Below are 21,690 nucleotides of genomic sequence, written 5' to 3'. Positions count from 1 at the left end.
TAGAAAATCAAATTCACCAAATCAAAATATGAAAAATCGGTTTTAGTGCAAAATATGATTTAGGCTAAAAATGATGGCTCATTAAGTCAATATATACTTCATATTAAAATCCCATAAAATCAAGTTTTCTTATTTAATGTGTAAGGAATAAAAGCCGCAAAAATTATCTTGAGAAAATGATTATTCGAAAAACCATTTTTCATACTTAGTCAATATTGCACATCCGCTAAAAAAATTCGGGTCCACAGTGTCTATAAATACCAACCAATACTCTTCACTTTTAACACCAAATCCTCATACTTTTTTTTTTCTATAAATACCAACCAATACAACTAATAAAATAAAATCTTATCCAAAAATATTATCCAATAAAATAAAATCTTGCCTTCATTTCTTAGTTTGCTTGCCTTTCATTTCATTGTGTTTTTTTGTTTTGTTTTAATAATTAGTGGTCATTCATGTATTTTATTTTATTAGTTGTATTGATTTATCTCGAAATTTGAATTTTGAAATTTATATGAAATTTGAAACCAAAAATCTTATCCGATATGAATAGTATTGACACGTAGGAACCCAAAAATCTTATCCAAAATATTATCCAAATCAAATGTTTAAGTAAACAAAGTTGTGAAAAAAAACAAAAAATGAATAGTATTTGCACAAAGATAAACTTAAACACACTTTCTTTGGGAGGCAGCACTATTCATGTGAATAATGCTTAGGCTCTCATGGCAAGTAAGTGCTCTTATGTCTTCCTCAGAACCAAAGGCTCGTCTCGCCTCAAAATTCAAAGGAACCCATTGCGTGACTGCGTGACAATCATGAAACTCCTCTGCTCTGTTCACTACTCGTACATGAATTCACAGAGATTGCATGGCTGGCGAGGTTAAAATTGGATTTGGAGGGCCCACCTACAGCCACACCACAAGCAATCTCTTTTCCATTATAAACTAAACTGAAATCATTCTCAACTACAAGTCCTAAACTAACAAGTGCTGTTGACGTTTCAACTGCTATGTATGATTCATGTTTCCAAGCGGTGCTAAAGAAAGTCAAGACAATATGTGTTGATACTAATATTGAAAGATAAACACAACACAACTAATGATCAACAATGTCTTGGAACTCAATCTTTCTGGTTCAATTGGTTGCCCCATCTTTTTCTTTTCTTTTTTTCTTTTTTTTTTCGAAACCCCATCTTTTAAGTTAGAACTAAAGGCTCCTCTCGCTTTACAATTCAAAGGTAACCACTTGTCTATCTTCAATATTTTTAGGATATTGCCTGTCTTCTTCTGTGAAAAAGATACTCCTTCATTCAAATCACAGTTTGACTCGTGTAAAATAATTTATCAAAAATACAAAAAAGAAGAACTTTTGCAGACATGTCATACTGTCCTGAAGAGAAGTATTTTCCATATTTTTTTTAATCAAAACATTGTCTTCCATATGATTTTGTCTAATGCTACTACAAAAACCCATCAATGTCCATCTAATTGCAGCAGCTCCAAATTGGGCCAATGGACTTTTATATCAAGCAAGAAGCCCAATAACTGAGTGATTGGGTTTCAGGCCCCACTGGTCAAGGTCCCAGAAATGCTAAATTGGAGGGTGGCAATGAAATGTAACGACAAACTGAAAATGTCGTATCTTTTGACAACATGGGCAAATCAATAAAATAACTTTGATTGCGCAACTCCTTCCTCTTTCACCGACTGTCGTCTCACACTCTCTTCTTCCCTCCCACCACCTTACACCCAAAAAAGAAACTCCCTTTTCTTCAATTTCGCTTCTCTCAAACACAAAAGTCAATTCCCACATTCCCAAATCCCTGTAAATTCCGTTTCCTCAGAGCTTCTTTTTGTCTGAGCTGTCATTTCCCTTTATATTATTCAAAACACCCTCCCAAAATTGTTTAATAAAATAAAATCAACCAAAGTTTCAAACTTTCCCAAATTTGTTTGTAAATTCAATCTGTTTTCGTCTTCTTTTTTTTTTGGGCTGAATATAATTGGGGTTTGCTCAATTTTGAATGGAGAACAGTGGAGAAGCAGTAGATGATGAGGGCTCTGGATGGTTCGAAGTGAAAAAGGTGTTTTTTTTGGTCTCTCTCTCTCTCTCTCTCGCGCTTGGTTTACTATTGTCGCATTGGTCTTCCATTACCAACCTTAGCATCCATTATGCAATGCAATGTTGCAGATTTCACTGGAGATAATTAGGTCTAAATTAATAGGGATCTGCTTAGTTTATTTTAATGGAATTTCTTTTTCTTAACAATGAAATGGTTTCACCAAACTTATTTGGAGTTGCAATATACATGTTAGAGATTTTGATATTATATAGTAATTGAAGCTCATAGAGTCTTACTGACAAAAACAATTAACTTGGCATTATCTTCATTGAAATGTATAAGTGGAGCTTAAAGTGTAGAGACCGCAGGTTTGGTTGTATTCATCGTATCAATCAATTCAAGTAATGAATGCGCAGGTTTCTCATTATTATATTTTTAGATGTAACATTTTCATGCTACTAATACATAGATATAATATTGTAGATTTACATGTTTTACCAGAACGTAATCGATTCATTCTTGTGTCACTGACATGTTCTAGAACTTTGCTTTTTATTTGTTTGCCTCCTGTCCAGAAAAATAGAAGTAGCTCAAAGTTCTCTCTACAGAGTTGGGTTGGGGGATTTTCTGGAAAAAATGCTTCTAACCATTCGAGTAGTCAGACCTCATCAAGTGAAAACAGTGGAAATTCTTGTGGCAAGCGCAGATCCCAGCTTCCAAAGGTACGAGAAAATTATGTGGTACATAGCCGGGGAATTGATTCTATTCCTGTCCCAAATGAAAACAAAATGGGTGCGCCCTATATTAATACTGGTGTTATTAGACAAGATACTAGATGTCCTAAGTCACCTCCTTTTATTAAAAATTCTGATGGTGGAACTAGAGATGTTGAGAAAATCCCTGCAAAAGATAATTCTGAAGTGGTTCATAAAATCAAGTGGGGTGATCTCGAGGATGAGGGTTTGGCACTTCCTCATGCTAACCTTGTCGGCACCAGAATCAAGTTTGGTGCTATTGGAGATGATAATCTGGTGGCCTCTAGTGAGCATGGAATTGGTCATAATTTTGCTTCTTGTGCAAATTCACAAGAAAACAAATTGGTGGCAGAATCTGTGGATGCACGTATTGTTTCTCATCAGATGTTTTCAGTGACTGCTAAGGACCAATTACGTCAAGATAACTGTAAGGAGGTGAATATAATATCTTCTCAAAATGCTGAAGAGCCAATATTGAATGGGAAAAAGGTTGATCTGGATAACAATGTTTCGCATTGCAAGGATATACATAATGAACACATCGAAGAAGTAGTTGATGATCATTTAAGCTTCCGTACTTTAGCTGGTGAAGAGGCTGGGGTAGTGGGGAAACTTCAGGCACCTGTTATTCTATCTGAGGTAGGTGACCCTGAAATTGCTGAAGTATCAGGGAAAATTGGGGGTTCAAGTGAAGTTCATATTGCCAAAGATAAAGGATTAGTTCCACCAGAGAGTGATCCTGAAATTTTGGGAGTGTCTACCTTCACAGCCTCTGTTGAGGATCATGGGGATCAACAATGTGGTATATTACATGATATGTCAAACTCACAAAATGTGAGTGCCCTTGGAGACGACACATGGGAAAGCAAAGAAAGGTTTAGGCAGCGGCTTTGGTGCTTTCTTTTTGAGAATCTTAATAGGGATGTGGACGAACTTTATCTTCTTTGTGAACTAGAATGCGATTTAGAGCAGATGAAAGAGGCCATTCTTGTTCTTGAAGAGGCTGCCTCTGATTTTAGAGATCTAAGCACCAGAGTGGAAGACTTTGAGAAAATAAAAAGGTCATCTTCTCAGTTGATTGATGGGGTGCCAGTTACGTTGAAGAGTGATCATCGTAGGCCACATGCTCTCTCATGGGAGGTAAGCTGTATGAAATATTTTATGTTAAGTTACTATAGTGTAGAGAGAGGGGATATTTTCTTAGCGTTCCTATACCGAAAGAGGTTTCATTTTAGCATCTTGTACTGTTCATTAAATTTTGGTGCTGATAGTCTATAAATGTGATTATTTGGTAGTTTACTTTTTTCAATGCCTGAGGAAATTATGTTTGCATAAAAATTCACTGAGTGACGTAGTTTGACAACTTCCATCTACGTTTCTGGGTTTGCTGCTTAATGGATATTTATTTTATGTTCCAGAGGTTCTACTTCCTATTGGCCATTCAATTTAGTGAAGCATGGCATCTAGACTTGCAAAAGGTCATAGGACAATGTAGTTCTTGTTTTATTAGACTTGAAACAAATAAAATGCTCTGATCCTTATTTTACTCACTTGTACGATTTTCGCACCATGGCTTTTGGATCCATTTACTTGTCTGAGCTGTTGTTCTATGTGGTGGCAACTATGCTTCAAAGATGACTAGAAAATTTGGTTTTTAAATCTTTTCTCTTTCAACTTTCAAAAAGAATAAATTATTTGTCACATAAAAGTTTAGTTAATGTTGAGTGCAGGTTAGAAGAATGACAACTTCAGCACACAAAGCAGAGATACTATCGTCATCTCTCGAGGCTTTTAAGAAAATTCAACAAGAAAGAGCTAGCTTGTGTGCGGCTAATGATGCTAAACTTCTGAGCCCTCAGTACCTAAATCTCCGATCTGGTGATAAGCTGAATAAGTCATCTGCAATAAATGATGAGAAAGGCAATGCTAAAGACTTGATAAAGAAGTCGAGAAAACAGAGTGGAGGTTCAGATCTCGGTGAAGCTGACCTGAATGGAGGAAAATGGAGTACTGAGTCATCGAGCAAAACAAACTTAGTACAAACTGAACGTGCCCCTAAGAATTCATCTACTTCTGTTGTTAATGCATCTAGGCTACCTCCTAGGGACAATTCTGCTGCTGGAAAGACTAAGAGTAAGCAGTCTGGATCCGAAGCAGAGAGGCTGCTCCCTAAGAAAGAAAAATTGATTATAGACGGTGTTGTTGAAAAATTCCCCAGGTTGACGGATCAGTCCAAAAAGCAAATTCCTCTAGTCGAGAAAGATAAAGGAAAGAGGAATTCAGCTCCATGGAAATCCATGGATGCTTGGAAAGAGAAGAGGAACTGGGAGGATGTACTCTCATCTCCTTTCCGTGTCTCTTCTCGTGTTTCACGTTCACCTGGCATGAGGAGGAAAAGTGCTGACCGTGCACGTATGTTGCATGATAAACTAATGTCTCCTGAAAAGAAAAAGAAAACTGCTTTGGATCTGAAGAGAGAAGCAGAAGAAAAGCATGCCCGTGCTTTGAGAATCAAAAGTGAGCTAGATAATGAGAGAGCTCAGAAACTTCATCGTAATTCTGAAAAGGTGTATCGAGCTAGTGAATTTCATGCTGTCCGCAACATGAAGTTACGAGAAGGAATATATGCTCGTCATCAACGCAGTGAGTCTCGCCATGAAGCTTTTCTAGCTCAAGTAGTAAAGAGAGCTGGTGATGAAAGCAGTAAAGTTAACGAGGTTCGTTTCATAACTTCCTTAAATGAAGAAAATAAAAAACTTAGTTTGCGCCAGAAGCTTCATGATTCAGAATTGAGGAGAGCAGAAAAACTTCAAGTTATAAGAACTAAACAGAAAGAGGATATGGCAAGAGAAGAAGCTGTTTTAGAACGGAGGAAACTCATTGAAGCTGAAAAGTTGCAGCGTCTTGCCGAGACACAGCGGAGAAAGGAAGAGGCTCAAGTTAGAAGGGAAGAGGAGCGCAAAGCATCAAGTGCAGCACGTGAAGCAAGGGCCATGGAACAACTTCGTAGGAAGGAGGAAAGAGCCAAAGCCCAGCAGGAGGAGGCTGAACTTCTGGCCCAGAAATTGGCTGAGAGACTTAGTGAAAGTGAGCAACGGCGCAAGTTTTACTTGGAGCAGATACGAGAGAGAGCGTCTATGGATTTCAGGGATCAATCTTCTCCTTTATTGCGTCGAAATCTGAACAAGGAGGGTCAGGGAAGATCATCAATCAACAGTGGTGATGATTATCAAGGTAGCAGCTTTTCAGGCTTTGGAGGGTCTACTTTAGTGGCAAGCAATGTTACAGCACAACATTCAATGAAGCGGAGGATCAAAAGAATTCGGCAAAGACTTATGGCTCTAAAATATGAATTTCCTGAGCCTCCTGTTGGTGCTGAAAATGCTAGCATTGGATACAGAACGGCACTGGGAACTGCAAGGGCAAAGATTGGAAGATGGCTTCAAGAACTTCAAAGACTCCGGCAGGCAAGAAAAGAAGGGGCTGCAAGTATTGGGTTAATAATTGCTGAAATGATCAAGGTAATTTAGTTCAAGGATTACAAGTTTTTAATACTGTGTAGCCAGATATGGGATGCTGATGTCCTGAATTTGGGTACTTTGCATTTAGCATGGATGTAACTTGGTATGCCACACTGTAGAGGTCTGATTTTTTGTGGAAAATATCTCATAGCTCCCCTTTCCCCAAAATTCCAATTGGTATCTTAATTAGTCAGTTTTTTTTTTTTCCTTTTTTACTGAAAAAGTTGCTCGCTTAAGTTGTACGGTATTATAAATCTTGTGTGCTTGGAATTGTCTTATTGATGCTCCAATGTGGTTATGTGAGAAAATACCAACTTTAAAATTTACCCTTTGAGATGGTTATGTTGACTTGTAAACATTGATTCTGACTCTCTTTTTTCACTCTTTCTTGGATATAGTATTTGGAGGGAAAGGAGCCAGAACTGCAGGCTTCTCGCCAAGCTGGTTTGCTTGATTTCATAGCTTCTGCCCTACCTGCTTCTCATACGTCGAAACCTGAAGCCTGCCAAGTGACAATACACCTTTTAAAGCTTTTAAGGGTGGTGTTATCTGTGCCTGCAAACAGGAGTTATTTTCTCACACAGAATCTCTTGCCTCCTATCATTCCGATGCTGTCAGCAGCCCTTGAGAGCTATATTAAGATAGCAGTATCCTTGAACCTTTCTGGTAATGGTAATTCTCTGTCAAGCAAAACCTCAGCTGAAAATTTTGAATCAATATCTGAGGTGCTGGATGGTTATTTATGGACTGTGACAACAATTGTCAGTCATATAAGTTCTGATGAACAACAGCTCCAAATGCGGGATGGCTTGCTTGAGCTGTTGATTGCCTACCAAGTTATTCATCGGCTTCGAGATCTCTTTGCACTTTATGATCGGCCCCAGGTGGAAGGGTCACCATTTCCATCTTCAATTCTCTTAAGTATAAATTTATTGGTTGTTTTAACATCCAGATCTGAAATGAATTGCTCTATCGATTGGAAATATGTACCTATTGAAACAGTGGTAGGGAATGGAAGTGAAGAGGCTAAATTTCCAGGGGGTGATAGTACTGAAGATCTTCCTCTAACTCAGTCCTTGGGAGATTCTAGACCTCCATTATCTGTGCAAAATGGTGGTACAGTTGTACATCTACCAGATGTACCAGAGGATGGTCCGTTAGATGAATCATGTATGATAAATAAGTCTACTGAGGCAGTATCCACTGGTAAGGATAGTGAAAAAGAGCAGCCTAATAGTTTGGTTGAAGCAAGAAATGATAACACAATCAAGACAGATGTTCCAGATGAAACCCAGAAATTTCCAAGTGAGGATACTCTGGAGCCTTTTGCATCACAGAAGGATGGGAAGCACTTGGTTGATAATGGTGCAGTACAAAAGAATGAAATCATCGTGAGCTTGGAACAACCAGTAGCGTTTCTTCTTACTGCTGTGTCAGAGACTGGGCTTGTCAGCCTCCCTTCTCTGTTGACATCTGTGTTACTGCAGGCAAACAATAGATTGTCTTCTGAACAGGTAACTTTACTGCCAGCTGCAAATAATCTGCAACATTGATTTAGTGTTTCCAATGCCATTAACATTTTTGGCTTCGTCCTTCAAGAAAAAGAAGTAAATAATTTGGCGCTCTTATCAATTTTAATTTTTGTTGGTCATATTTTGTTATGAGCTGGTGTTTTCTTAGCTTGTTTGAATTTCAAATCATCTGTCCCCGAAAAAGAGTTGTGGTAGGTTGATGGATCAAGGAAATTTTTGTCAGTTTACAAACACGAATGTTGAGTATATGGTCCTCATTACCTTATAAATGTCATCAATTTATTTTACTGCACTGATCAAGAATATACACATACACCAAAGCGTTCCTTTGGCGTGTATGCTTATCTGTTTGTAATGCTTTCTACTCATGGTATCTTGATCATGACATCATTTTTGCCAGATCTAAAGATAATTCCTATTTTATATCAGACTTCAGATGTCCTTCCCTCTAATTTTGAAGACGTGGCAACTAGAGTACTGAAGGTGTTGAACAATTTGGCTCTTTTGGATCTTAAATTTATGCAGAGAACGCTAGTAAGTCCATTTGACTCTTTCAATCTTTTGTGGATGATAATGGCTATCAAACTTTGCTTCATTGTGAAACGTGCAGTGAGCTTACCCTTTTTGTACTATTCTGTTTTGTCTTGCAGGCTAGGCCAGACCTGAAAATGGAATTTTTCCACTTGATGAGTTTCCTTCTGTCCCATTGCACCAGCAAGTGGAAAGTAGCTAATGATCAGGTAATAAATCTGTGTCACTTTTCAGTTTAATTCCATACATCTTTTTTGGTTTTACTTGAATATTCATAGTTTTATTGCTGAAGTTGAATTAAACAATGTCTGCACCTTTCTATAATGTGTTGTGTCTCAGGTGGGTTTTCTTCTGCTTGAATCTCTTTTGCTCCTTGGCCACTTTGCCTTGTTCCACCTTGGGAATCAGGCTGTCCTTCGCTGGGGAAAGAGTCCTACCATCATTCACAAGGTCAGTGAAGTCTCTAACTAAAAATTTCTTATATCTTCAACTTTTATTGATAAAATCTAATTGTTTAGCTGGTTGTGGCCAGGTATGCGATTTACCATTTGTATTCTTCAGTGACCCTGAGTTGATGCCAGTCTTGGCTGGCACCCTGGTTGCTGCCTGCTATGGGTGTGAGCAGAACAAGGGGGTGGTTCAGCAGGAAATCAGTACAGATATGTTACTCTCCTTGTTACGATCTTGCAGAAATATCTTGCCAGCAGTTAGATCCAATTCAAACTTAGACACTTTCCCAGCGGATGACGTTCCCCTAAGATCTGGACGTAACAATACCAAAAGCACTAAGGTTTTTTTGGGAAAGGGTGGTGGTTCAGGAAACAGCATGAGAATTGGCAAGATGAGAAGCCACAGAGAAAGCAAAGTAACAAAGAGTTATGAAGAGACGGCTCTGAAGCATAATCTTCCAGTCTCAGAAACTTCCTCTATGATGTTGCATTGTAGATTTCCTATCAGTTTCATTGATAGAGCAGAAGACTTCTTTTCCAGTGGGACCCCCTGAATTGGTGAAGCATGAGCTCACACGGCGCATGGATAGAGTATCCTTATGACAGAGAACATCTTAGGTGTGTGCGCATGCTAAATTTTGTTTCCTTTTCGGCATTCTGGCTTTCATTTCTGAGTTGAAACGTTCAATCTGAAATTTTCAGAAGTTTCCTCTGAAAATGAAACTGCAACAGGCTTATGACTGTTGGCATGAGGAATGTAGGCATCAGTGACAAAGGGTTATAGCTCTTTTGGCTAGATAGAGTGAGCTAGTAGGTCATATATATAATTTGCCAAAAAACATGTTACCAAATTCTAATTGAAAACGTGAGTTTTTAAGGGGTTATTAGGGACGTCGGGACATATCAGACTTGAATGGGCAAGGCAAAACACGCATGTAATGTAACACGAATGAAGGCAAAATTGTTGTTGCCTGCCTAGCTTATATACATGTGTACAGAATTGACAGTTTTAACAATAAAAGAATACTTGTATATTAAACAGAATTACGTTTCATTCACTCTGTTGCACCTTCATACGTCCCGTTCTTAAAATCAGTTTAAACTTGTTATATTACACTATTTCATTTTTTAAACCAGAGGATTGCATGACAATTAGTCCAGAGCTGCTCAAACCACCCTGGCCTCTAGCAATGCAATTGTATGTTCCGACAAGTCCTCCAACAAGTGGGGTTGTCATCTGGAGTTGGAGCAAGTGCCCTGTTTGGCTAAGCAGCATCTGCAGGACGTGGAAGCCAGTGGCGAGTCCAAGATTGCATCCAGAGCTCTGCTTCCACATCACATCATACGGCTGAGCTTGTGGAAGATGAATATGGTCATGTTGGGCAAGCGGCTGAGCTTCATTGGAAGGCAATTCTGGAAGACATGATGATCAACTTTTAAAAAGCAAGGCAAAAGACTCGAGAAACGGAATTTGAGCCACCTGTCAAACTCTTTGTTGTAGTGGACTGACTGTTCACAAATTTTAATTAACCTTGAGGGAGCGATTCGTGATGTAATTCAATTACATATGATTATACTCATTTTTAGCTCAACACAACAAATGGCTGGCATGTGCCCCCAAAAAAAAATCTCAATGGAAAGATATGAATTATGCTCCTCCTGGCGGATGGTTCTGTACTGTGGGAGTGGAAATCTTGTTGCCATTCGAGGAGGGCTCGTCCAAGTGTCCACTTGTAATTGTAGCATCCAAGTGATTCGCTAAAGAGTAGGCGCTCCCAGGAACCTTGACTAAAAGCTCGTCCTCATATACACTCTCTTGGATCTCCATATTCCCCTCCTGCCCTTGAAATCAGTTAATCAAATTGCAACAAATTTTACCAAAAGGGAAATGCTAAGGCAGCCATCTCAGCAATATGGAAAAAAGACCACTGCTTTTAGAACATACCTGTAGAATAGTCTCTGTGCCTTTATGTTTTAGATTAGTCATGATTGCCTTTAGCTTTTTCTTAGCCTTGATCCTCGTTGAATGTCGTTCAGCACACTGTTGTTTAGTAACATCAGAATGACAAGCCACACAAAGTGTTCTCATGTTCTCTAGCTTGCATTCACCTACAGAAAATTTTGAACAAAATAAGACATAGAAATTGAATTGTACCAGTCATAACTCCACTAAAATTCCAGAATACAAAAAAAAACCCTCTTAGAAACAAAGATAGTACATACCTCCACCTCGATAGACAGGAACAAGGTGGTCTGCATGCCACGCATTGCCCTCTGTTGGATCCTTAACAAGCCTATCAAGCCTGTATTATGTCAAATGGTAATGTGTTTTGATCTCAGGGATATTGTTGGTATTTGAAAAGTACAAATTTTAGGTATTTAGCAGATGCATTAGAAAAAAAAAAGGGATGAAAAAAAAAATTCTAACTAGTTGCATGACAATTTCTGTTCCCAAAATAGTTTTATGAAATGTCTGTTTAATGTGCCTGCTTATGGTGTGCATCACTCTCCAAGTTACAAAATCTTACTGTCATAATCAGACATATTTTACAGTTTATAATTATCACATGGACGTATAAACAATGTACAAGATTTATAATCTTCTGCCCGTCAACAGCAACTAAAACAATCCAAAAGGTCAAAACAATTTTCCTTGACTTACGGTTTCTTCAGCCTCGCCACCCGTGGTGCAACTTTTTCGATATACTGCCTTCGCTTTGCCAATGATAATGGTCTTAGGTGCTCCACAAGTTTATGACAATCTAATTGGCAATTTGCACAGACACCATGTTCTAGTTGAAAAAGTTCCTGAAAATCATGAGCATGTAAATCTTAAAACAATGAATCAAGTAAATAACGAGAGGAAATATCCAGAAAGCAACAAGAATTTCATTATCACATGCGTAAAATTAAAGTACAACCAAGGAAAGTATATGATGAACTAGATTATCTCAAATTCATGGCAAAAAAAAAACTAGATTATCTCAAATAACATATTTCATATACTTACTTGACGAAGAGATCTGTTACTGGTTCGGATGCGGTATTCTTCATAGCAACCAAGATTGCAGAACAGATCTTCAAAATACTCGGGTGTCTTCGCATTGTGGCCCCTGAAATCACGTACAGTAAGTATCCAACACAAATAACTGTATCGTAAACCATTTATAGAGGACTTACTTGCATGGTGTTTGACAGAGTTTACAGAGAGGTTCATCAGTCAGAGTATAAGCCTGAGCATATTCCTTTTCCTTTTTTCCATAGCCACTACGTAGATGGACTTTTTTCCACACAGCGTTTGATGGTAAAGGTTGGCTGATCTCATAAAAAGGTGTAGAGCGGCGCTTGCTTCCACCCTTCAGCAGTCCCTGTCAGAAAAGAAAATGATTGTTATGTGTAAACTCCTGCAACCCATCCATAGAAGACACTGATATGAACTAAAAATAGATGAACAGAGCAAAGATGAGCAAGTTTACTCCAACAAAGGAATATCCAGCAAAGTTCAGATTTGTATAATTGTACCCTGATGTCATGGTTGATGCCTTCGCACAGATAGCACAACTCAACAGTCAACGGAAGTTGCAAAGGCTTTCCAAGTAATCTTTTTTGTTCGATGGGCCTCAGCTTCTTCCATTCTTCAATGAATGCAAGAATAGCTTGTAAATAGGCTGGATTGTCCTTCAAAGAATTAAAAGCTGTTTCTTTAATACTGTTAGCAGCAGGAGAATTTAGTGCCTCAAGTTCCTCTGGTCTAAAATTCTCAAACATTGGCCTTGGTCTTGAATCCTCTCCTGAGATGCATGAATACAAGTGGATCCGGCCAGTGTATTGGCTCACCTAATATCCACAAAAGCAAGTTAGGATAGATTACTACTTGTCTGAGCGAATCCTATGTACTGCTAAACTAACTAAAGTAAACCACACACAATTGAGGCAATCAATACAAATAATTTATTTGAAATAAACCGACAATAGTCTAGAGAGAATGTCCATTAGATGATTGTTTGAAACCATATAGATTTCGTTGCAAGACAATTAGTCATTACTGAGATCTACCGCATGACGTTTGCACATGTTGCGATCTTCAGCTTTTGACCAGTGGTGCAAACAGGGAACCCGAGAACCAGGTTACAAATTTTACCTCAAATCGCAGGGCATCTAGAGTACTGCTTTCTTCAGCTTCAAGTGGCTGAACAGGTTCACCGTCATTTAGTTTGGTTGGTTGACAGTTGATTTGGTGTTCCTGTGTTTTTTGTAATTTATAAAACTTCTTCCATTTTAACTTTAAACTGGAAAGGGGAAAAACTCATCTCTTTCTTTGGAGTCAAGATCAATTCAGTTCAGATGTACCTTTTCAAGTCCATCTATGTCTTCAGTGCTCTTTTCCAAATCAGAAACCACATCAGCCTGTTTCACCAAAATTGGTATAGATCATCCCCAAAATGGAAGATTGTACCTACAAGAAGGTGAAGTTTATACAATTAGGTTTTACCTTGACAAGACAACTGTCAGTTTGGGATGAACTTCCATCAGGATCACTATGTTGTGCAGATCTGTGTAGAATGTTTGTGACTAATAATTCATATGCCTCATAAGGCTTCATATCCTTAGCTAAGCAGCCAAAGTCAGGTAATCTTATTGGCTCTGCAGAGACCTCATCACCCTCTGTCCTTTGCAATATATGATCTTGACAAGTATCAGGTCCACCTGATGTCTCAAAGAAAGAAACATCTTCAACCTGCCAAACACAAAATATGATGTTAAATCCTATATAACAAATGGGAAACCAAACCACACTGCCAATGATTTGGATTTTGGATTGGTATAACTGTTTTGAAATGACCGTAGTAATGAAGACTTATTCTGTATTGCTTTTCGGATGATAATGATATGAACAACACAGCAAAGAGGTTTAAAAACCAATTAGCATTGAAAGGAGCATTCAGAGATGAAAAGTACCGCTATCTCTTGTATTGCATCATATTTTCCGTTTGTTGTAGATGATACGCGGTGCAAACTCTTATTCAAGCTTTGCCAATGTGACTCATCCACGGTATCCTACAACATGTCAGACTACAGTTAAAAGGTAAACATAGAATACATTCACAGAACTTCTATATACACAAGAAAAAAGCACCTTTCCACAAAAGATGTATATGTTGACTGCATTTGTTTGCCCTCGCCTATGAGCTCTATCCTCAGCCTTCAGTTAATTTCAGAAGAAGCATGAGCATTAAAGAGTCAATCACATATAAAATAGGGGAAAACCCTGACACCACACAAACCCATATGCACATCTGTACTACTAATATCCTTTTCCTTTAATATGAACAAATTAAATTATGGAGTATGGACAATGTTGTTCAAGGATGGAAGGCATTAATCAGTAAACTTCAAGGTATGACACAGGCAACACTTGCACATGGAATATTTTACCCACCATCAAGATTAAGAAGAAACATGGGCGGAAAATTACTTAAGCTCTTCTATTTTTATGAGTCACCCAGATTATAATACTTTTATATGAGAACTACATATTTACCCACATTTCATTTGTTAAAACGTCATTGGCATGTATAATTGTGAGACCTCTGTTGCATATTCAACACCTATCAGGTAGTTTTGCAAAAAAAGTTCCAAAATGTATCCGGGACGAGTCAAACAGATGGCAGATTTAAGACCTTCTTGGCTCTTTGACGTTGCAAACCTCCCCAAATAGATATGAATTGTAACTGCACTGCATACCATATACAGACTGAGCCATAACTCTAACTTATTATCTTTTACCCTGATTGATGACGACCATTCTTAATCACATGCATATGTTTCTACTTTTATCAACTCTAAGTACTTCCACTCTTATCACATTATGGGCAGGTAGATATCAAATTACGAAGCATCATGAACTCAAAATAAGAACAACCCAGTAAACCAACTTTCAACCAAATAGCACTCGCCCTCTAGAAGCAACAAAAGATACTCAATCAAGAAAAAAAAACTAGTGAAAATACAAGTAGGGATCAATCTTGAATGATTTGTGTGGATAAGAGTTAACATCTGGGAAACTTGAAAGTAGTTTATTATATTTAAACCTGAAGCATCAATGATGGTGACTGAGGAAGCTCCAAGAAGACAACATGCTTTGCTGATGAGAAATCAAGGCCAACACCTCCAGCAGTAATACCAATTATTGCAATCTTAACCTGAAAGACATAGGCACTCAATGCATTAGCATAACCACGCACATATATGGGGTAAAGACAAGAGTCTTGGCAGCGACATCAGCAAAATCTGTATAGCATGTAAACGGAAACTCCCAGATCATCAGATGAAGACAATACCATGTTTTTGAGTCGTGATTCATAATTTTGAAAAATTATTTGCATGTAGTTAAGTTTATAGGCACATCAAGAAAAAATGCTGGTGCAAATAATTTACTTATGATAGTACAGCTTATACGAACCTCAGTTGATAATTGGAATGATCGTACAGCTGACTGCCTATCTGTGGCAAGTGTGTTTCCATCAATTCGAACAAAACCAATCCCTTTCTCACATATGAACTCCTGATAGTTCAGAAACATATTAATATTCAGGAAATGATTGGACAAGATCAACATTAATAGCAATGCCCACCAACAATTAATATGAACTTCAACAATCCAATACCCATAGAAACAAGACATAGGGACCATGTGTAATTAAACAATGCTAATGAAATGCTGGTAAACATTAAAATCATAATACACTATTAAAAGTAAAACCCTTAACCACAACACTAACATAAACCATTCTCAAGGGATGCAACAATTCGGAAGAAATTTCACCTGTACTCCATCAAGTACTTTATGGTGATGTGCAAATATTAACATTTTGTGAGAACTGGAATCTGAGTCCAAGTTTGAAACACCATCTGACTCTGTAGTGAGTGGATGAATGGAGAGCCAGTCACGAAACCCTACTAGCTTTGCGATACCTAATTCTTGGAAGGAAAGCTGCCCGGATCTGCAGCAACCCCCATTATCTGAAAGCAAAAGGAAAACAAATAAAAGAACATAAAATCATACGGGTACATCAAATCACGCTTCTTCACCTAAACCCATCAAGGAGCATGTAAACTAAATAAAGAAGATGTACCCCACTAATTCAGGTAAAGGGCTGAACAAATAAACACCTTAAAGCAGACCAATGTAGAGGAAAGACTGTTATTCTATTACTACAGAACCTTTCAATACGCTATTTACCCATTGCATTGATGCTCAGTAGTTAATACAGAAACACAAGAGATGCAAGAAAACACATGATCCTGTAACATATGAATTGCATTCACATAAACAGATTACAAAGAACATTAAATTACCATTCGGTTCATCCGAATGTTCTGAAGATACACCTTTAGTGACACCTTTTCCCACCTTGACAGCAGTCTTTGCTGAAATCATATCAGATTTCTTCAATACTACTCGTATAATCTGTCTGCGTTTGGGTGGTAGCTGAACCAGGACATGTTCCTTCAAACGTCTTATCTATGATTAAGCATCCAATAAAGAGTGAGATATGAACACCAATCACCAAGGGTTACAAGTATTACATGTAAGTGAGCTTTAACCTTAAAACTAAAGAATAGATTACTCTGACCTTCACATGAAGTTCACGGAGAGCACATCATCAGACGATACGTCTTAAAGATAATATGTGCATTACTAATCACCAAACGTACACTCCTAAAGGTTAGAATGGCTCATATCTTTAACAATTCTCTGATAATTACACATAAAACCTACGCATTTGTTTTGATAAAAATATTAAACTAGTGGTATCAACTTTTAAGTCATTAGAATCCTGCAATAATAATATAGCTATGATTACTGCTCAAATGTGTCCATTGCTATATGCTTTTTAGATTGCCACTTAAATTTGACCTTGAAAGTTTGAATTTTTAAGATACATTGAAGAAAACAACTATCACATAATTTCTAAGGAAAAATCAGTATGACATGAACATAAAGAACAAGAACACACCATGACTGTTTGCTTCAGTAACATGTTCAACTCCTCCAAACGAGTGCCCTTCGAGAAATCCTGCAGCACAATCCCATAGAGTATCTATAAACTTTCCTTCATAACAATAAGTCATTAAAAAAAGCTGATGTTGATAAAAGGTGTTAGCACCAATTGCACACTGTATAGCTATAGCTATAGATATAGATACAGGTCTGCAAGGCTAGTCAGGACAAAACAACAACCTTTTAAGCCATGGCCAACTGTATCGGCCAAGAAGCAAGAATATCTTATAATGTCTTGAACATGCATACATCAGTGGGATGCCAATTTTTATTTTTATTTTATTTTTCAAGGGATTGCAAAAACATCATCATCTTAAAGTCTTTACTGCCTGGCAGCACAAAGAGGACACTTTTCAAGAAATCAATAGAACAATAATGATCTTCAAGGCTATTCCAAGTATTACCTGAAAAGTTTTCCCTTGAGAACCCTGGATATATTTGACATCACAGTAAGTTTTGGCAAAGTCATACTTGTCCTTTCCCAGCAAACCAGGCCTGCAAAAAGACAAGTGCGATGTAAACCAATTAACCTGGAGAAAAGCAAGCAAATCAGGTGAGATGTAAACAGTGTGAAGAGAACTTGCCATAGCATATCTATCTGATGAAAAATGTCATACGGCCTATGATCACCTAGGAAGATGTGCAAAATGAAATATTAGAATGCACCAAACAGTGGTTAGCTACAGAGAAAAACAAAAAATAAGAAAGCTAAGAAGTTAGAGGAACTTGAGATAAGTAAAGAACAACATTCCAGAAATAATAGAGAACTGCAGACAATGCTGCCAATTTTCTTCAAAGGCCCGTGCTACAACCTTGACAAAGAAGGTGTCCCGGATAGTAAAACTATGCGCTTCACCTTTGCTGCAATGTCAAGAACAGCTTTTATCTGTAAACAAACATGATTAGATTAGCATATAGTAAAGTCTCTCTGCAAGTTTAGTACACTTCATTAATTACTAGGAAAGTTGCAAACGAGCAATCTAGGAGACAAAATTTGAATACAAATAGTATCTTTGAACCACCAGTCATCAGAGCTGAAGACAACAATATGTATACAGATGACAATTTAGGAAGAAATTTTTGTTCCCTTAAATTAGTATATATTGCCCATAAACCACCATCCTAATTCAAAGACCGGAAAAAAATTCCAGGCTGCAAAAATTATGCATTTCATTTCCCAACTTATGGAGGTTGGCTTCACTTATCTATCTAGCCAGATAAGAATTTCATTTTCTAGTAAAGACAATAATAAACAGTCAGTCTAAATTTTGGAGCAATTTATACCACCAGGGTCTCATTAAACCAAATTTTATAAGAGTCATCAGAATCATTTGATATTTGATATGAAAAGGAATATGCTTTACCTCTCTAGGTTCTGATGCTTTCTTTGTGCACCGTACATGGTGGGATTCATCAACAATTAAGAGAGCCCATTCTCGGTCAAGCATGCTCTTATGCAAACGGTGAAGCATTGTATACGAAATAACCACAACTCTAGGCCACCTCTTTAAATTGGCTGGATTGTTTTCGTGACCAAATACTGGAGTCATAAGAATGAGTAAGAATCCATTCATGTTTTGCTAGTAAATCTAGAATATGGATATATAAAACAATGTATCAAATGAATTTTCTAGGTTATAATGAGTTCACAATTCATTCACCAGAAATGCAAGCATAAAGAGCACCGGCAGATTAAAAAAAATTATGTCAAAGAATAGTAGGTTTTTGGCTGGCTTGTTAAAAGTTATAAAGCATCAGTTCTAAAAAGAGAACAGAAAAACAAATTCTGAAACGATATATGCTTCACAAAATTAACTTTAACTAACACCACATCTCACCCCTTTTTACTAACAATTAATCACACTTTGTAATCATGTATCTACATATATTGCATATGCGCTCACTACTCTTATAGAAGGGACTAAGGAACATATTCAACTAAGGAAATAAGCTCAAAGAATGATACCTGGGGTAAATTTGTGCATAGAAGAGGCCTAAAAATAGAACTCTCCAAAACCATGGGCATTTTTGTTTTCTTAACATTATTGGAACCAAACGGTTAATAACAAAAATCCATTTACTCTGACTAGGCACTCTTAAATTACTTTTAATCTTATGTATTGCTATAATATTAACAAAAGGCAAAAACGACAAATCATACAGCATGGAATCAAGAAACTATTATTCTTCACTGAATACACAAGATTAAACCTTTTGTAGCAAAGTGTTTTCCCTGAGAATAGTTGTCTTTTCTTAAAGTACCTACCTTCCCCATTATTCTCCAACTTAAATAAGAATAAATTGGAAACAATATAGAAAACACAGCTCCCCCCCCCCCCCCAACCACTATTCCCCAACTTAAATAAAATAAATTGGAAACATTAAAAAAATATTACCTAGATGGAAGTCAGCAGGCAAGCAAAAAGGAAGCCAGCGCTCTAATTCTTCTGCCCAAGTATAACGCAAAATAGCTGGGCAAACAACAAGTATAGAACCTTCACTCATGAAACAGCATGCAATAGCAATAGCCTGGGAGGAAAAGTTTTAGCATATTAAATCTTATATCTTCATGGAAACTTAGGGGAAAATAAGAGGAAAAAATTCAAATGCAGAAGATCCACCTGTTTGTGTATAAGTAATAAAGTTCAATCTCTGTGTGTGTGGTTATGAGAAAGCTAAAGAATATTGTAGTAGATGTTATCCAAAGCAGCATTGTAGCATTCTCACTCACTAAAAGTACATTACAATGTCTAAGTGCTGACTCATGCATTGAACGGTTAGAATGTCAAACCTAGCACCATGAATAAGAATCAGAAGGAATATGAGTTTACTCAATATAAAACTACCTGGAGTGTCTTTCCCAGGCCCATTTCGTCGGCAATAAGACAACGTCCACCCCTTTGCAAACCAAATCTAACACCGTCAAGTTGGAAAGGCAAGAGTGCATCCAATAGATTCTTCGGTAGCTTCCCAATCAACTCATCAACCTTATCATCTGACAAGTGTTCTGGTCTGCATGGTATCCATTTACCAGAAATAAAAGAATGTGAAAGTCTCTCTACAACATTAAGAGTGCCCCAAGGTATCTCTTCAGTTTCAATGCCCTTGTTGCTCCTTAAACATTTCAAGACTGCATTGTAATCACTCAGCTTGTAAACACAGGCCTTTCCACCACCATGATTTTGCGTGTAGTGGGATGGCATGACCTAAGACAATTCCAAAAAAAAAAAAAAATTTAGACACATATATAAATACTGAATACCAAACTTCACAGAACCAGAATTCAATTTCCTTTCTTTCCAATTTGTTCCACCAAGTTTTTGTCACCACCCGAAAAGGAAACAATAGAGACACACTTACATAAGCCAAGATATCACTTAGTCTCCTTAAGCACTCCTCCTGCCCCGGAAATGCAAAGCCTTGTACGGCAACTGGGGTAGCTGAGAAAGAATCCGGGGAGCAAATTTCGAGCCTGACCCGGAACCTCGTAGGCAATTGGGTATTTATAATCAGGTTGACATGGGAAAGTTCTGGCCTTGGATCGGAGATACAGTGAGTGACGTTTGAGGTGAGGTCGGGAGAGAGCTTTCGGCACTTGAAGAGCGACCATGGGTTATGTTGTAGCTGAAGATTGGAGGATTCGCTCAATGCTTTGCGTTTTTCCAATGCTGCTAAGCGATTTGCTTCGGCTCGTTTTCTTTGCTCTTCCGTGATTTCCATTTTGGGTTTAGGGATTTGAGATACAGTGAGGGTTTCGTAAAGGGCAAAAGGGCGGGAAATGGAACGATGGAAGCCGAAGAAGAAGAAGAAAATAATCGGAACAAAAGTCAGCACGTGCCAAGCATATTGTCCTCAACTGTAAAAGGACCAATTAACAATTATTTTCAGATATTACCCCCAATTCGCAAATATCACAAACAATAAGGGCCTTATTGACTATCAATATTTCGTTTTTTATATTAGGGACCGTTCGGAATTGTTTTTTAGCCCTTTTATTAGAAGAATCTCGAAATTTTTATTACAAATTCAAGTGTTTGAACTTTGAATACCAAAAAGTGTTTTATGAATCAAAGTCAGTTAAATTTTTTTTTTAACATAAAGCGGAATTGTATAAAATAAAAGAAAGAGAGAAAACATAGTATTTTATAAAGGAAATCGAACTTTAGAATTTAAGACGAAGAATGTAATATCTTTTATCGTCGAATATCTTTTATCGTCGATTTTTTATTATCAGTAATCATAAAAAAGATGTGGATTAGGGCCAAAGTAGACTTGCTTATGATTTTGTTGTTGTTAGTGTTTACATCTAGAATTACATCATTTTATACTTTTAATTAGTTATCCTTTAATATAGATTAACACTTAACTCAGAGGTCTTGAGTATACTTTGCTGCTTCTGATTTTTTTTTGTTTTGTTTCTCATTATAGCTCATAATTGAGTTGATCAAATTTATCTCTCACTTGATCATCACAACTCAACACCTAGGAACAGCTTCCTGTATGTGCATGAAAACCCCAAAACCAAGCAAACCCAGATTCTCTCAATGTTTGACAATCAAGTAACCCAAACCCATCAAAAAAAGAAGTAACCCTAACCCAATGACCTTATCCTTGTCCAAAACTACGCAAACCCAATTACACACATCTGCTAGTTCTCCACCAACTTCCAAACCTTGGCTCATAGATTCATATTGTAAGTTATTGCTTACTCTGGTGGGCCAGCAGAATCCGTTGTTGCTGTTATACCATTCCCTTCCAACGGAATAAGG

The 21,690-nt window shown here is 37.5% G+C and overlaps 2 protein-coding genes across 5 annotated transcripts; one reads left to right on the top strand and one right to left on the bottom strand.

Annotated features, from left to right (window-relative positions):
• The first annotated feature begins 1,703 nt into the window (after window positions 1-1,703).
• LOC148915391 (uncharacterized) lies at window positions 1,704-10,513 on the top strand. Of its 3 annotated transcripts, XR_016121944.1 has the most exons (9): window positions 1,704-2,089; window positions 2,644-3,963; window positions 4,554-6,344; window positions 6,743-7,858; window positions 8,306-8,410; window positions 8,527-8,616; window positions 8,747-8,857; window positions 8,940-9,474; window positions 9,994-10,513. XR_016121944.1 is itself a non-coding variant. In XM_089041305.1 (8 exons), the coding sequence occupies exons 1-8, from the start codon at window positions 2,030-2,032 to the stop codon at window positions 9,408-9,410; spliced, it is 5,064 nt and encodes a 1,687-aa protein (XP_088897431.1). In that variant the 5' UTR covers window positions 1,704-2,029; the 3' UTR covers window positions 9,411-9,900. The 3 variants fall into 3 exon arrangements, 2 of the variants coding, with proteins under 2 accessions (XP_088897431.1, XP_088897432.1); XM_089041305.1 differs by lacking the exon at window positions 9,994-10,513 and having other exon boundaries at window positions 8,940-9,900; XM_089041306.1 differs by lacking the exons at window positions 8,527-8,616; window positions 8,747-8,857; window positions 8,940-9,474; window positions 9,994-10,513 and having other exon boundaries at window positions 1,708-2,089; window positions 8,277-8,411.
• On the bottom strand, window positions 9,796-20,733 carry LOC103338540 (uncharacterized). 2 transcript variants are annotated; one of them, XM_089041307.1, is made up of 24 exons: window positions 20,282-20,733; window positions 19,768-20,127; window positions 19,318-19,450; window positions 18,286-18,461; window positions 17,734-17,807; window positions 17,506-17,541; window positions 17,326-17,416; window positions 16,878-16,937; window positions 16,216-16,381; window positions 15,683-15,879; window positions 15,320-15,421; window positions 14,949-15,059; window positions 13,994-14,059; window positions 13,816-13,914; window positions 13,349-13,594; window positions 13,207-13,263; window positions 12,998-13,099; window positions 12,379-12,693; window positions 12,037-12,224; window positions 11,867-11,969; window positions 11,519-11,664; window positions 11,080-11,159; window positions 10,802-10,965; window positions 9,796-10,693 (listed from the first exon to the last, which is right to left on the bottom strand). In XM_089041307.1, the coding sequence occupies exons 1-24, from the start codon at window positions 20,639-20,641 to the stop codon at window positions 10,505-10,507; spliced, it is 3,621 nt and encodes a 1,206-aa protein (XP_088897433.1). In that variant the 5' UTR covers window positions 20,642-20,733; the 3' UTR covers window positions 9,796-10,504. The 2 variants fall into 2 exon arrangements, with proteins under 2 accessions (XP_088897433.1, XP_088897434.1); XM_089041308.1 differs by having other exon boundaries at window positions 10,509-10,698.
• Between the last annotated feature and the right edge of the window lie 957 nt (window positions 20,734-21,690).

Source organism: Prunus mume, linkage group LG7 (genome assembly GCF_029339155.1).
Source record: "Prunus mume cultivar Tortuosa linkage group LG7, ASM2933915v1, whole genome shotgun sequence".
Taxonomy (NCBI): domain Eukaryota; kingdom Viridiplantae; phylum Streptophyta; class Magnoliopsida; order Rosales; family Rosaceae; genus Prunus; species Prunus mume.
Note: the sequence above shows the minus strand (reverse complement) of the source record. Positions and strands in the feature narration are given on the sequence as shown.